Source organism: Rousettus aegyptiacus, unplaced genomic scaffold (assembly GCF_014176215.1).
Source record: "Rousettus aegyptiacus isolate mRouAeg1 unplaced genomic scaffold, mRouAeg1.p scaffold_m13_p_3, whole genome shotgun sequence".
NCBI classification, from domain to species: Eukaryota; Metazoa; Chordata; class Mammalia; order Chiroptera; family Pteropodidae; genus Rousettus; species Rousettus aegyptiacus.
The window spans coordinates 50859043-50876248 of NW_023416306.1; the positions used below are offsets into that span (position 1 = coordinate 50859043).

A 17206-nucleotide genomic window follows, 5' to 3' on the forward strand; every position below is an offset into this window, starting at 1 on the left:
ACTGGGTAAATTCTATCAAAATGGCATGATATCATGCATAAAAAAAATAATGAGACCCAGACATTTGTTTTCAACAACAATTTCAATTTGGTTATGGGTCATAGAAAATGAAGTTTGAGATGGAAAAATATGGCCCACATTTAAATTTAAAACCATTTAAAATGTATTGAATATGGTTTTGTTTTGGAATTTCCACAGTAGAGTGGAGAAGAGTGTGGGAGTTGTTCTAGATTTATTTGAATGTGACAAAGGCTGTATTACTTTTGAGCTATGTGACCTTGGACAAATTAACTTAAAATCTCTGAGTCTCTCTGTCTTCATATGTTTAATAAAAAAAAGGTTATTTATTGAAAATACGCTAAGTGCCTCTTAATCCTCTAGGTACCTAGAATGTACTTCTCAGTAAGATAGACACAGTATATGTTTTTATGGTTTAAAATGGAATGAAAAGGGAAGGCCAGATATGGCAAAAGTATCTGAAAAACTCACAATAATGATTCATTACAATTAGAATAAGATAATTGGTTCTGGTGATCTTTTTAGCTTTTAGGGTACTTTTAAAGCTACTTTCTTTTTTCATGTCTATGAGAACAGAACATTCAGAAATTATTTTAACAGAATTAGAGTTCTGTGAGCTCTGCAGACCAGTCTGAGGAAAAACAAAGGATGTTCAGGTCTCTTACAGACCTTGCTCCATTAATGGACACAAAGACAAAGAAAATGACCTTTGTACTCTTTATAAACTAACTTTTTTGGTTAATATTGATCTTAGAATTGTATTTTTTTTCCACTGCTCAGTCAGTATAAATGTAATTATATAGTTTATTTTTCATGTACTCTGATGAAACAGTCTATTATTTGTCTTTGACTGATATGTGACCCAGGAAATCAAAGTGCTTTTCAAATATTATTTTCAACTTAATTAGATATAAATATTTACAAACTCCATTTCCTATATTAAAATAATTCTTATAAATTGTCCAGATAATTGTAATAATTTTCTCCCAAATTTATTTGTGTAAGAGGGTACATGTACAAATGAGCAGTGATTGAATAAGTACATAGATGGAATAAATCAGTGTTAGAGTTGGTGTTACATATGACTGAGGGGTGATAGTCCATTTGGGTATACAGTGATGGGTGTTTAGTGTGTTCTGTAGATAGGACCTGACAGGAAACAGGGCATTTTCTGTTCTACTATTACATTAATTTCTTGCAGACTTTTTAGTTTTGGTTAGCTATTTGAAGAATCACATGGCTTTCCACCTTTGCAGACAAGTTATATAAAATACAAGTATTTAGTGTTTGAATACAAACTGAAACTTTAAAAAATTTCTTTGCTTAACAGCAGCATTTTGCATTTACTTCAGTTTTTTGTGTGTGTGTGTGTGTGGAGAAGGGGGAGTTGGGGAGATTATATTTGTAATTATGTTTAAAGAGCTCAGTTGATCCAGGATATTTACACACTTTCTGATTTTTGAACCCCTGTGACGGAGCTAGGGAAGGATTTTTATGTGAAAAAGCTGACTGAGAGCTCATGGTTTTACCTAGCTAACAGCTAGAAGAGCTATAGGCAGTCCAGGGTTCAGCAAGCAGATAGAGCAATGTGGCTACTGATTATTAATTATATTAAATGTAATCATATTCATTAAACTGGTGGAATAACCACCAGCGTAGACTTTTTATATCTAGCTTCTTTAGCTCAGCATAATGTATGTTAGATTTATCTACATTCATTACACTGATTTTGAATTCCTCCTTTTCTAATGTAATTTCTTAGGAGAAGTTTCTGATTTCTTGAGCCAGCTAAGATATACTGATTGTTGGGGGTACTCCAAAGAGGGTGAAATTTGGTTCATATTTGTAACTGGTAATAAAAATTTTGTGATAAAAGAATGAATGGGCTATAGGAGTAGAATAGTCTACTCACATTTTGGAATTTATTTAGAGGCATTCCAATATAAATAGACCCCACCCTTTTTAAAAATAATTAATCTACATATTAAATACTTTTATTATTGTCCAGTGAACACATAAAGAAAACTATCTTTAGCAATTTTTATAGTATTTCATTATGTTAGCTAATTTTACAATTAGTAGACTAATGTCCTGTCAGTCAATGCTGGCTTTACTAACTGCATAATGCATCTGTTATCTAAAGTTGTTTTATTTAACAACTCTTTAAATTAGACAATGTTCCTATTAAAATAATTGATTACATTTAATTCCATAATAATTGAGTGGCATCTTTGTTGGAACATAATGCCAGAAAATAATGATCAGAAATACTAGTCTATAAATTAGAGTGCATATTGTAAAATACTGTTCCTCATTCATATTCATAATGAGAAATAACTAGGCATAACTATAGCAGACAAAGTCTTAGGATTCCTGGACATCTACCAATTTAGTATGAATTAACAGTGTGGCAATTCCTCAAAGAGCTGGGCCTTTCTCATCCATACATTTGGTATAATGCAGTGGAAACCTATGCCGTTAATATTGGGTGGATTTATATAGATGTGGGATGAAGATGAAGAGAGTACTAGTGGATTAATAGTAACATATTTTGTGTTAATGCTAACAGATTACTAGCAGGTTATTCTTTACATGTATAGAGAAGAAGTTTTTAGTGTTTGGTCATGACTGAGTAGAAAACAGATAAAAGGGTTAAAGAATAGGAAGTAATGATTGTGATGCCATACCTGGATGAATTAAAGAGTAGATTTTAGATCAGTTGGTCAGAAAATCAAGTTGGAGAAAAACTCATTATAGCCATGTTAATTTAATAGCCACATTCTGCAATTAAGATTTCTCTTGATGTTCTGCCCCTAGAATTGTCTGCATATTTGTAATGAAGTATCTGAACTTACTAAGTACTAAATTGTCTGTTACTATAAAAGGTAATTTGATGATTTAGAATAAAATTATATTTCAGGCATAGTTACTCATTTGGGCTCTAAATAGTTATCACCGTCAGTCATATTTTTATTTAAATAAGAGTGTGCTATGCCTAATACTTTGTAGTGTTTTTGTTACTTCTTAATATAGAAATAATGAATGATTATACCTCATTATGTTAATAACACATTATTCTTAATTCTTATTATCATGGCTAGGAAAATGAGTTGTTAAAAAACAATGAAATGGAGAATATCTGTTTATTCCTTGTTATTTATTTATGAAATAGTCTTTCAAAGGGCAACTTGTACAAATTTTGGGGTTATCAAAGCCAGTGAATGGTGAGTTTATTGAATGTTTGGCATTTTTACATATTATATACAGTACTATATTTTCACAGTTTATATATTTGAGATATAAGACAGTTTCACTATGTGTCAAGAAGAAAGAGGGATACTTCTTTTTTACTATAGTTCTGATCTAATGTAGCAATTTGGTTGTTCGATGAAGATAACTGATAACCTTCAAAGACAGTAATTTTTTGGGTTAGATTTTGATAAACAACATGGTGTGTTAAAAATCAACTTTTTTGATTATTGATTTGAATTTCTGAAAGAAATAGAAATTATGTTTTTTTTATATTAGCCACTTTATTGTTATGTTTATTATGATGATGATTATAAAGTATCTTCAGTTTAAAGACACACTTAACTACTCATGGGTCAGCAGAAGGCAACAATATATACTTTATTTGGATACTCATACATTCCCAGAGCAAATTTGCCATCTTTGGCCCTTACCTTCTTTTTGATTTGCTATTAGTAAATCTAATTTATTTTCTTTTTCTGATCAAAGATGGCTTCACAAGCAATTAATTTTTCTGTGATTGCTGTCTGCAGTGAATTAGCCAGAAAAAAAAAAAATAACATTGAAGTTGTTTCCTTCTTATGAAGAATTTCTTACACCTTATTTTTTACACCCTAAGTTCCAAGATACAAAGAAAAAATTGGATTTTAGTATCTTTACCATAAGAATCTCAATTCATTTTACAAACACACAGCTGCAATGCATTAAGAATTTCCTATAGAAGGAAAACATCAAAAGGATTATCTTTAGTATCAGAGCCAGTGTGATAGTGGAAAATCATTGACCATCATTGACCTTGGAAGTTTCTTAAGCTCTTTGAGTACCAGTTTCTTCTGTTAAACCATGTCTCATTTATAAGAATATATGACAGTTGCCTTCAACAAGGCAGGTAAACCACCTGGCCCATGAAATATGAAACATAGTTGGTGTTTACTAAACATTAGTTTCCATCCTCTTTTTTTTTTTTTTTTAATTTCACCCATCCCCCAACTCCCTTCCATTTGGCAACCATCAACTTATTCTCTGTATCTATGGGTCTGTTTCTGTTTTGTTTTCTTTATTCATTTGTTTTGTTTTGTTTTTAGTTACTACATATAAGTGAAATCATATGGTATTTGTCTTTCTCCATCTGACTTACTTCACTTAGCATAATACCCTCTAGTTCCATTCATATTCTTACAAATGAAAAGAATTCATTTTTCCTTATTTCTGAGTAATATTCTAGTGTGCGTGTATGACACATCTTCTTTATTCATTCGTCTATTGATGAACATCTAGGTTGCTTCTGTAGCTTGGCTATTGTAAGTAATGCTACGTCAAACATAGGTGTGCATATTCATTTTTGAATTAGTGTTTTTGTTTTCTTTAGATAAAAACCCAGAAGTGGAAATGCTGGATTGTATGGTAGTTCCATTTTTAACTTTTCGAGGAACCTCCGTATTGTTTTCCATAGTGGCTGTACCAGTTTACAGCCCCACTAACCATGTATGAGGGTTTCCTTTTCTCTACATCCTCATCAGTACTTGTTATTTGTTGATTTCTTAATGACAGCCATTCTGACAGGTGTGAGGTGATATCTTATTGTGGTTTTGATATTGAATTTCCCTGGTGATTAATGTGGTTGAATATATCATATATCTGTTGGCCATATTAGGTCCTCTGTAACAGCCTAAGGAGATCCTGTTAGCTCAGTCCTCTTCACTGTGGCTTTGCCCTTGGGGTTATTTTTCCTTCATTTCATCCTGTCTCTGTCTCTTTGAGTCGAGGCTGGTAGCATTTCTGCTGTTATAAAATTCTCAAAAACTATGTTGGTCTTCTGTACAACTCATTGGTGCTCAAGCCATCATTCAAGAGGGGCCTCCACACGTCTTTCCTAGGTGAACACATCTCTTTTGTTCTTCGCTTCCACCGTTCTGTGAATCAAATGCCTAATCTCTTAAGCAAATGTTTTTCCAGCCAAACCATTGGCTCAGTCTCCAGAGCACACTGTAGATAGGCTAAGTATTTTCCAAATTGGTTCCTCTTTGCTTGGCAGTTCCGTTATCAGTTGTTTTTTTTCCTTTCCTGTCTTATGATAACCAGAAAAGAAAACAAGGCTGCACTTTTCATACGTTCCTTGGAAATGTTTTCAGCTCTATATCCAAGTTTATCACATGTTCCACCTTCTACCCACAGGAGAACATTATTATACCACGTCATAGCAGGTGTTCCTGGTGGCCATGGGTTCTTGCAGTCTCTCAGGATAGAAACTGAGAGATCACTACAAAAAAGTTCAGGAAAGAAGCAAAGATATATTATGCTTATGCACAAGGGAACCAACCCTGAGAAAAAATGGTTCCAGCGGGTCCTTGAGAGAAGTTGGGGCAAGGTATTAAAGATAGGTAGACAGGGTAAAAGCTATGCCTAGGCATGAAAGGCGGAGGTTTCCTGGTGTTTCTCAGTGTGACTACATGCATCTTCCTTTATCACATGTCTCATTAGCAAGGTAAATCTCCACCCTGGATGTGATTTTTAGTATTTAAATAAGGGAAAGGTTACCTTAGGGATACTCTTGAGCCTTACTGCCCACACTCAGTGATAGGGAAAGTCCCTTGTTTCTGGGATGCCACCGTTTACTTCTCAGGGCTCCTTGATGTTGATTGATGTTATCCTGCGGTGGATGTTCTTGTGAAACTTATCAGGCTCCAGCAGTTGACCTTTGTGACTAACTCAACAGCGGAAAGTTGCCCTCCTGTCTCACAGGGATCACTTTTCCTCCAGTGTCCGAAACCATGCTCCTATTTTCCATCCAAAACCTCACGAGAAACTTTGTAAATAAAGTTCATATGTCTAGCAACATTCTGTACATGACTACCTATGTACTGTTTATGATGATAGAAGCTTTTTTTAGTCTTCTCTTCTCCAAAGGTATCTCCACATTTTTAGGTTTTTGTTACAGCAGGACTGCACATTCTAGTACCGAAAATTTGTATTATTTTTTTCAGTATGCATTTTATTTTATTATTAATTCCAAGTAAAATTTGTATTAGTTTTAAAAGGCTGTATAATTTCCTAGGACTGCTGTAACAAAGCACCAAAAATTTAGTGGCTTAAAACAACAAATTTGTGACAGTTTTGGAGAGCCCCAAGTCCAAAATCAAGGTGCCAGTGGGTCTGTCCACCCTCTGAGATCCTTCCTTGTCTTTTCTTGGTGGTGGAAGTTAATCCTTCGTGGTCCTTGCCTATACACATGCTGCTCCATTTTGTACTTCCATCTTTACATGGCCTTCTCACCTTTGTGTCTGTGCCGATGTCTCTTTTCTGGTAAAAACACCCAATCTGTTGGAATAGGAACCGCTCTACTTCATTGTGACCTTAAGTAATTACTTCTGCCATAACCCTGTATCCAAATGCGGTCTCATTCTGATGTGCTGAAAGTTAGCATTTTAGCACATCTTTTGAGGGAGACACAATCCAACCCATAACACCCAAATAACAACCATATAGCAGCTCGAATAGCCACATCAAGTGGTTGCTAGACAAAATAGTTACTTTGTCTTATTTTAAGGTATTCTTCCCTTAGTTCCTTCCTATTTTAATTGTTATAAATAGACCGAAAAGCAGTATAATTTCACACATTTTTGCTTTCTTTTCAAAGCCTTCCTCAACAGATATTTGCATATAACAGCAATTTTAAAAAATATATAGTCATCCTATCTATCACAAAAAATATGTTTAAGTAATAGTTTAGGTGTTTTGTTAAGTATTATCTTCTTATTTTATCAATCATATTCCGTGGTTATATGAAATTTCCAATTCTACAATTCAAATGCTAGCTCAGTATTTTCTTAGAAAGTTGCTGATTTTTAAAAACATTTTTATCTTTAGATTGCTGGTCTTTAGCATAAATAATGGAGAGTATGATTTTGACTATCTGGAAGACAGGAACAAATAATCATGATTCTGTGTAATAAGTTTTAGAGTAGCAAAATATGGAAGAATTCAATGTATACAGACTCCTGATAATTCTCTCTATATTTGGACTTAGCATTTTTGATTAATGTGCATGTTCTTAAAAGGAGCAGTAAGAATAGCCATTCATATTAGTATTTTGACTTCATACCAAAAACTTTGCTTCAAAAGTATGATCTATTATTGGTTATTGCTCTTTGTACCAGTATCTAGTCAGTTTCTTTATTTCTAAATGGCCGACTGTTAATGTCTTCCTTTCTGACTAGTAAAGCTGTGTAGTACGTTTTCTTAAATAATCCCCTTTAATCTTCATAGAGGTTTAAATGAATTTCATTATTTGTCAGTATTAATGAAATTTTATCTGTGCTGCCGTTTACTATTTTTGACTGACATTGTTCTTGTATTTGAGTATTTTGTGGTTTTGTTTCTGAATATTTAAAATTGAAGATAATACTTATCTATTGTACTTAGAGTGAGTCAAGCAGTCAATTCAGTGATAGATCTTGTTTCATGTCTACAAAATTCAAGACTTCTGGGAAAGGGGAAGGGGAAATTAAAATGTGCGAGACAGAATTCTCCTACACCAAAAGAAACTTACAGTGTCTATATTGTCCTCGCCTTCCTTAATTTTTCTTCATGAAACAAATATTAGTAATGCTGTTAAGAACATGAGAAAATTTCTGCTGGTGAGTCTAAACTTCTGATTCTTTCTTTAGTGAAAAGATTATATCTTAAATCAAATTTACATAAATTTCTCAGGATCCTCATTTTCCATATTCCTAAGCCAAGGTAAGTATAGCAAAATAACTTAGAACCGTCTCTGTACCTAATAACAGAAAGCAGTGCTGCAGATTAATAGCGATGCAGGACAGGGCAAAGTTCCCTGACTTAGGGAAGCCCAAGCCCTGCACAGAGAGAAGAGGGTCCTTTGGGAGAGAGTGTAGAAAGAATTCAACACATGGCAAAGTTAACGAAAAGGAAAGTTTATAGAAAAGGGGTAACACTCCACAGACAGTGCAGTCTCCTCTCAGAGTCATAGAGTAAGAGGGACCCCGAGTGTTCAGAGAATTCAGTTTCTATATCCTTCTTTAGTTCCTATTTCCTTTGATATGGGTATACAGAGAGGAAGGGGAAGAGTACTAGTGAAAGGCCTGCTGGTAGTTCCCAGCCTTTAATCCACAGATTCCCCATGGTTTTGGCCATAGGGAATGAACGATTTTCTGTGTGTAGGGTGCAATTTAAGACTCTCTTGTTCCTCTTTCCTTTTCATAGGTGTGGGGAATGAGCTGTTAGCGATCCCAGCAGAAATCGTTTGTTCTGAAGGTGTCCTCCTGGCCTGGCTTCAGGGCTGATCAGCATATTGCGTCTCTGAATGTAGTTTGATTAACATTTGAATTCTCTTGCCTCCTCCCTACATTAGTAGTGCTGAATTTAGAGCAACAATTGGTACAGTTTACATTCAGTGTTAGGAGGAATTTTCTTTGGATGGCAGAACAGGATGGCATTGTGTGGTAGGAGCGGGAGTGCTGAGGTAAGGAAGCATATGGGGCACCTCCAGTGGCGATGCTTGGTTGAAGAGGAATAGTCCTGTTAACTTTGCAGTGGGAGAAACCTGGAAATCTCACTGATGGAGTTAAATCTTGGTGTCCCTGAATGCCTACCTTCAGGAGTTTAGACTTAATTCTAAAGGCAGAGCAGGGTGATTACACCTTACTAAACTCAGATATGAAAGATTACAAGATATTTGAGGGATATAAAAGTGACAGCTGTAAAAATGGGTTGGTGCTAGGAGAGACTGGAGGCAGAGAAATCAGCTTTGTTGTGCTAGGATTCAGTATCTGACAGTGAAGCTGGAAGGATTCTGGTTTAAAGAATTGATATAGGAAACATTTTAGAGGAAGGACCATAGATTATGACGCACTAGATTTCTAGAAGTAGAGGAGAAGGGAGGGATTAGGAAATGTTGACTAACAATGTTTGCACTAGAAGATGTTGGTTTAAGGCATGCTGAGTGTTAGTTATTTTCTGAACTTTCAAATCATAATGCCTGTCTGAACATTCGAATTCTATGGAGGAAAGTTGTGGGCTGGGGATTATTAAATCAATAATTAATTTGTGTGGAGATGATAATTGTATCACCAAAATATTGAGCCACTTACAGTTTTAAGGCTGTTGGCGAGTTAACCCGTCTGTTGCCCAATGTGTTAGGGATTGCGAAGGTATATTTATTACACCTTTAAGACTACTTCTGCACCACTATTTGAATGACGTCTGTCTTCTTTTCTTTCATCTTCTTACCTTAAGACTATTCCTTCTTCTTAGTGAATATGTTTGTAGTGGTGATGATGGGTGTTTTATGTGATATGATACAGAAGAGTGTTCATTTGCACCTAATTGTTGGTTACTTTGTGAGAGTATGTTTGTCAATAAACATAACGAGATTTAAAATATATCTTAAAAATTTATCTTAAGCCATTGATTTAATTGTTATCACATTCCTTGGCTATTTTTGTTCGTTTTCCAACTTAAGTTTCCAGTTTGACAGACCTTTCAGTGCTCATCTCACTGATAGAGCCTTGTGATGGAAGAATAATCCTTTTGTTGCGGGCATACTTTCAAATGTGTGCTTTTTCCTTTTAGTTGTTGGGAAAACCAGTTCCCTATGAACTCTACAATGCCTATTAACATATTATTTTACCATTTATAAATGTGAATATACAGGTTCTCACCTTCATTCAGAAGAAATTGAGTTTATCCCCGACTGCGTGTTTGAAAATGTAAAACATTATCTTTAATTATGTGATGACTAAACATTCATGTGTGGTACATTCATAGTACAACCGTGGGTGACTTTATGTAGCTAGTGAAATGTTTAAAGCATTCCAATGCTTTTATGTTTCAGTGCACCTGCAGGAAAGACATGGTGAAAATTTCAATGGATATTTTTGTGAAGAAATTTCAGCCAGACAGATATCAGCTGTGGAAGCAAGGAAAGGATATATATACCATCGATCACACAAAGCCTACTCCCGAATCCACCCCTGAAGTAAAAGCATGGCTGCAGAGGAGGAGGAAAGTAAGAAAAGCATCCAAGAGGTAAAAATCCCTCCAGATCCTATCCCACTTCTACTTACGCAATTAAAATGGGTTATGAATACGATGTTATCAAAGACTATTCACTTTTTACATATTTATTCATCATAAGTTTACTTAATATCTTACTGAAAATTTGAGGCAAATTATTTTTAATTCAAGAGAAATGTAATAAATAAATAGAATGTAGGAAGAGATGTATTTTATGTTCAATACTATTCCTCAAGTTGTTATATATGGCAAGTAGAACAATACCAGAACTTCCTAGATCTCTTACACTACTGTCTTTTAAAGTTTTGTTGGTGCTCTTGTTTCACTTCCATATTTTTATTAACTTCAGCAACTTGATTTCAGTATTTTTCATTTTGCTACCAATTTCTGATTTTAGTAGTTTTCTTTATTTTTCAAACATCTGAGATATTACTTTTCTTATCTGGATGCCAGTATTTTGCTGCACTTGATTTTTTTTTTAAACAAGATGTAAAGCAGAGCATGTGGCATTTCTGTAACATGGTTGTCCCTATGAACTTTCTTCTACATTCTGTTTTTGTGGCCAGGGCCATTTCAAAACCATTCACACTCATCGTGGGCATATCCTTGTTTTAAAACCTTTTGAATAGGCTATGCGTTATACTCAGATCCTCAGGCAATTTTTTCAGGGTCTTATATTTTCCAGGGTTATATTACATTTTTACTCTCCAATGTTACTCATTGCTTTTCTTTCAGATTGTAAAAGTAATATTTGTGCCCTGGAGAAAATTTTTAAAATAAGGAAAAGAATAATGAAGGAATTCCAAGTCACCCATAACCTCACAATCTAGAGATAAGCAGTGTTAACATTTTGTATATATCCTTTGCATATATATTGATTATATATTATATAATATATGCTTTTTTAAAATTGGGCCATGCTCTATTAACAATTTTATGGCCAGTTTTGTGGATTTTTTTTTGTCTTTTTTTTTTTTTTTTTTTGGTAACTAAATGATTTGCTACAAGGTAACTTAATTTTTAATGCCTACATTTATTTAACTAATCCCCTATATTCGGACTGTAGCTTGTTTCCAAATTTTTGCTAACTAAATAACACTGTAATTTTAAATCTCTGGCCACACTTCTGATGCTTATTATCTTATTCTCTAAGTATTGTAGTCCTTCCTATGTGGTAAAGGGGTATTACTCATAACATGTGTGAGCATGTGTTTGAGTGTTATGTCACCTTCTAAAATGCATAATTTACTATGGGTTGCATTCAGAAAAGTTTGGGAAACAGATTTAGAGAGTTAATGCCTTTGGTAAATGTGTTAACCCATATTACCAAAAAAGCCAGCTGTGGGAGGGAACATAGACCTATGATGTTCAACAGATTTGAAATGCCTTGCGGTATGTTAAAATAATCAGTGAGTTTTGCTCACCCAGTTTGAAAGCCTAATGTTAAGGGGCTTGTTGATTATGCTCAGCTATGTGGCTTGATAGTTGAGTTTGCTGACTCCCTTAAATACTACCCTATAAGAGAGAAAAGTAATGGAGGGTGATCCATCCAAATCTCAAAGAGATGTCAGCCATTCTTATTTTACGTGTATTATGCTATTAGTAGTGTGTATTATGCTATTAATAGTGTGAAAATTTTCTGCACTGGCCAGTGCATGGGTTCTCAATAAACCTGACAATGCAATGATAGTACTAGAACTGTTTCTAATAGCAGTAGCCAAAGCTAATTTGCATAGGTTATTCTTGGCTACCTTCTTTATCTCAGATCTCTGCCCTCCCCAACTTCCTACAGTGTTTAGTGTTGTGGCACGTGTGTGTGTGTACGCGTGCGTATGTGTGTGCGCCTGCATGCATGTGTGTGCACGCACTGAAATACATGTTGATTTGAGTTGTAATTCTTCCTAAATGAAAGTGTAAGAAATGTTGTGCCATACACAAAAAGCATCTGTGACCAGCTATCAAGTGGCTTGCTGGAAAATATAGAAAAGGAAAAATAATTGGTGTCCACTCTGAAAATAATAAGTTGATAAAAGATGTTAGATACATACCATTGGCCTTCTTGCTTCTTATTTTCTTTAGCTAATGATGACTTGGCATTTAATTTTAATAATTTTCTTGCGTACTTCAGAATTATATAAAACTTGGGGAAATGTCACTTGTTCACCTTGGAATGTAAAGAATCTACTCAGATTTTAACAGCTTTATGAGATCTCATTTCCTTTTCTATTTTTCATTATCTAAATAATATTTGATTTTTTGATTTGATTTCCCCATGTCATAGTTTTTCACTTTATTTTTATTTTCAGACTTTTTAAAGTAGTTATAAAATTTTAACAAAAACTTTTCCCAATAATGTTTAATAATTTTATACAATTTTAATTTTAATTTTTAGTAAAGTTTTAATTGTTATTAAAACTTGTTAAGATTTTTAATTTCAAATGTAATTCATTAATTGTGAAGATTATCTCTGCACGATTAAAAAACTATCAGGTTTTTTTTTTTTCAGTAATTGAAAATAACATTTGTATTGGTATGTGTTTTATACTGTCCATTGCAAACATTCTGTTCTGAACATAGCTCTCTTGTTAATAGCTCCCCGTGCACTAGTTCTCACTGTAAGAGGCCTAAGAATGAAGAGGACAAGGAAGTGTCAGCTGCAGCTGATGGGGCAGAGGGCCCCACCACTGCTCCAGACCCAGATGACTTCAAGGTCAGTGAAAAGCCAGAAGCAGCAGCAAAGCTGGGGGACACAGAAGCACCTTCAAAGGAAGAGGCCTCTGTTAGCAGGATGCAGCTGGATCAGAATTCATCAGATAATATCAGACTCTCAGGTGAGAAACTGGCTGATTGTTTCGCAACTAGTAGGTGGTTGATGATCTGATGCCTTTGATCTGTGTTCACTAGGATAGAAAACTTACTTTTCCACATAGCTTACCCAATAAGGTATCTAAAGTTATCAGGTAACTCAGTCAGGAGGCCAAGGGAATGTGATAAGTCAGGAGCATCATTGCTACATTTAGTGGAAATAGAATTGTAAGACAAACAGCCAGAAGTGTTTATGTGGTTTAATAAAAAAGAAGATTCTAAAATGAAAGAAATTTTTTTTGGTGCAACTCAATATACAGTGCATTTTTGGAAAGTTTCTCTTGAATTCACATGAAACAGAGAAAACCAATTATAAATAATTCTTTGCAGATTCTTAGTTTTCAACTTAATTTTATGAAGGAAGTAATAAAGTTTTGAAAAAGAACAACAAAATCATCCAGTCTTGGGAAATGGTATTTATAGCTGTTTCTCTATATTAAAGCCATCATCTGTAAGTCTCAACTACTTTACTTTTTTCCCTTTTAATATCATATTTCTCATGAAACTGCTTTAATGCTTTGCTTTAATATGTTGGGGCATTTGTCCTTTTACTGATCAAGCTTGTTGGTAATTCCTGTCTTCCTCTCATACCCCTTATCCAGTCCTTCTCTCATGGACTCTTCCAAATCTGGCCCCCTCATCTTCTTCCTCATTCAAGGCACCATTATCTCTTGCCTAGACTTTTGAAGAAATGACTTCCTTTCTGTTTTGCCACATTCAGTCTATACAGTTCTCCGTGTGGAAGTCACAGTGATCCTTTAAAATGATGTAGCTTAGGTCTTGTCCCTACTTTGTTTTTACTCATTCCATTTAGAGCAAAAAAAAAAGTCCTTATCACAGTAATAATTTATTTGATCTTTGGCTGCCTCTTCATCTTCATTACTTTTTGCTCTTGAAATAACTGTGTTAATAGAGTTTAAATCATAGATTATTCTTCAGTGAGTTCATACTTTAGTGGAGAGCTAGATAAATATAATTACAATCCAGTGGGTAAGTGCCTTAGGATATTGCTAGTATACCAGGGACAGAACTGAAACAAGAGGCTGAACTGGTAATGTTTCTTGGAGTAGGTGATATCTGAGCTGTTTTGAGAGAAGTAGATAGAAGGAAGCAAGGTGGAGAAGGTAGAGAAAGGAATAGCAACAAGCGGTGCAGAGAAGACAGTTATACAATATACATGGCTATTTCTTTATAGTCCCTCACCATAGTTTAACCACTTTATGAATTACTGGGTGGTTTAGGCCAAAGGCACCCAATTTTATTAGTTTTGTCATTACATAGTTCCTTGCATTTTGACCTTCAGGTTTTGAGATCCAGCAGAACACTTAAGTAGAAGATGTGGCTAGGTTCAGCATCAGAACTAGTGTGTAATAGGTGAAATGATGCCTCTGTATATGTGTGTGTATGCGCGCACGCACGTACCTGCCTATGTGTGTTTGTAAGGGAAGGGGAGGGTGAAAAGAGATGGCAATAGAAGAGACGTGCTTATGATATTCTTCTCCTTTTTTATATGTTGTCATTGTGTGATGCAAGATTAGTGGAGGACGTTATTTTTACTGGATCTGTACGGCCTTACATGTGTTCTTTATAATACATCTTCTGAGCTGAAATGTTTCATCAGTAGCAGCTTTTAACATCATATATTGGAATATAATTCTTATTTTTAGAAAGATTTCAAATTGCTATTGCTTTGGATAATTATTGTAATTGCCCTGGATTTTGATATTGGTCATATAGTGGAAACTCTTTTTAATCTCTTGTTTTGTCAATAAGTACATTCTTTTACCAAGCTCCAAGGTCTCACCTTAACAACTACAAAGGCCGCACGGTGCTTTGATGATCTTTCCCGCCCATGTCTGTGGAAGTTTAGAGGGGAAGTTGGAAAATACAGATTTAGTTGAGAATAGTTTAACAATTGTATTCAGTCATAATACAATGCAAAGTTTATTAACAGTCTTTCATTTTATTCCTCAGGAAACAGCTGCTTAAGCACATCTGTAACAGAGGAAGTAAAAACTGACGATGACCAAGCCTATGCCGTAATTCCACCTTCGAATCCCAGAGAGGCTGATGGTTTCATATCTAGGGGCCATGTGACATCGAAGGAATCAGACCCACCCAGGCTTCCTTGGCCAAAGTCACCTGAGTCGTGCTCCTCAGTGGCAGAGAGTAACAGTGTGTTGACAGAGGGAGAAGATAGTGATGTGGAGAGCTGTGGGAGTGGCCTAGAACCGGGAGAAGTTGCAGTGGTCCCCAGTGGAGAGAGAAATGGCTTCAAAGTCCCCACTGTAGGTGGCAATGTCTGCTTTTACTGTATTTCTTGTGTGGTTGATGTTCTGAAAACTACTGTGTTTCAAAATCTTGCTGTAAGGTAGAAATAACATCTCACATTTATGGATCTTAATCGCATTTCCTTTCATTACTGGGCTGGTAAGCCTTCTGTGAGCTCTGGTTTACATGGTGATAATTCTTTTGGCCACATGTTGGAGCTTAATTTTCTTTATTTTAAAATTTTTCTAAAATTAAGCTCTTTATTTTGAGAAATATAAATTCATGTACAATTTTAAGAAATAGTACAAGGAGATCCTGTATACCCAATGTCCTTCAATAATAACTTCTTGGAAAACTGTAGTAGGATTTCTCAACGATATTGACATTGACACAGTCAAGATACAGAATGGTCCTATTACCTATAATATTAGTTGGACTGGGAATGATAACACCCAAAGGGTTCTGACCTCCTCTTGCCAACAATTAATATCGCTGGGTCCCAGGCTTTCCATAGCCTCTGTTTTAACATTAGGGTTCCCCTAGTCACACTTTCCCCTCACTCTTTCCTCATGGACTCTGTTTCAAGGATCAAGCTGATCTATCTGGCCCTGTCCACTGCCAGAAACAGACCCTTTGTTTCTTGGAAAACTCAAGGCCCTTTTTGATTACCAGGCTCTCCATTCCATTTGTTTGCCTAGAACCTTCTTGTTTCTCTTATGTTCTTGCTAAGATTTTAAGCTTTCAGCATAAACTGTTGCCGTAACTGTTAGATTATGAGTGGATCAGGCAAACTCCAATTATGTGTTGTGATTGTCAGAATTCAGAATTGTGACCTATACAATTTGATGAGGGACTTTAAGTGGATGAGTAAGGAGAGGCTTAATTGTTTGAACTGATAAATTGAGCAGGGCCCTAAACAGACCAACTTCTTGATTGCTCTTGATCATATTAACTCACCACAGGCCTTGTCAAATCTTTAGTAAGGGAGATTAAATGAGGAAATCTACTTATCTAATCTCCCTAGTTTAAAATGTCAAATAAAATATAGATAATTTCTTAATTTGTCCTAGTTTACCGAAGCATAAAATGTTTGTCAAAAATATGAGAAATAGAAAAATGGTCTAATTTATTTGAAAAGGTAGCTAAGGGAAGTTTGAAAGTATTATTCACATGGTTTAGTAAACAAATTTTATATCTTAATTTTATTTAATGATTAATTTTAGTTGAATAGATATTGAGATTTTGGAATAATGAATAAGTCAAATGCCTGTTTAGTATATTTAGTCACATACTTTAAACCAGAATGTAATTGAAAGTAACTTTTCTGGCTCCTTGCCCCACTAAGTGGAGATGATGCTATCCTTAGTGCCCTTTTTAACCTTCATCTTTGCCATTTCCCTGAAAAAAGATTGCCCACATAGGAAGGCAAATAAATGCTGCTGTTGAAGGCTGGGTGACTTGGTTTGCCCTTCTTAGAAACAGCTATGTGGTATTCTTTTCTTACATCGTGATCAGACAAATGCAATCATTCCACGTAATACAGACCCATTTCATTTTTGTGCAATTTTGAGCAGTGTTTTTTATTATTAAGTATAGTATTGTGTGTATTCCTGTAGCAGTCACCTTTAGTCAGTCTCAAGAAATATTTTTGAACATCGTCTTTCTGTCTATACTATGCTCTGTGCTCTCCCTAGAATACATCAGATATGTTAACACTTTATGTTATTCCTGCTGCCCAAAGTACTCCTCCCCCAGAGACCTAAATGTA

General features: G+C 35.0%; 1 protein-coding gene across 3 annotated transcripts in view; it reads left to right on the top strand.

Annotated features, from left to right (window-relative positions):
* KDM4C (lysine demethylase 4C) overlaps window positions 1-17206 on the top strand; it is a 335813-nt gene that overhangs the window by 174405 nt on the left and 144202 nt on the right. For all 3 annotated transcript variants that reach the window (XM_016161837.2, XM_016161838.2, XM_016161836.2), the window contains exons 9-11: window positions 10121-10314; window positions 12895-13133; window positions 15142-15455. In XM_016161837.2, coding sequence (XP_016017323.2) covers window positions 10121-10314; window positions 12895-13133; window positions 15142-15455 — 747 coding nt within the window. The remainder of the gene's footprint in view (window positions 1-10120; window positions 10315-12894; window positions 13134-15141; window positions 15456-17206) is intronic.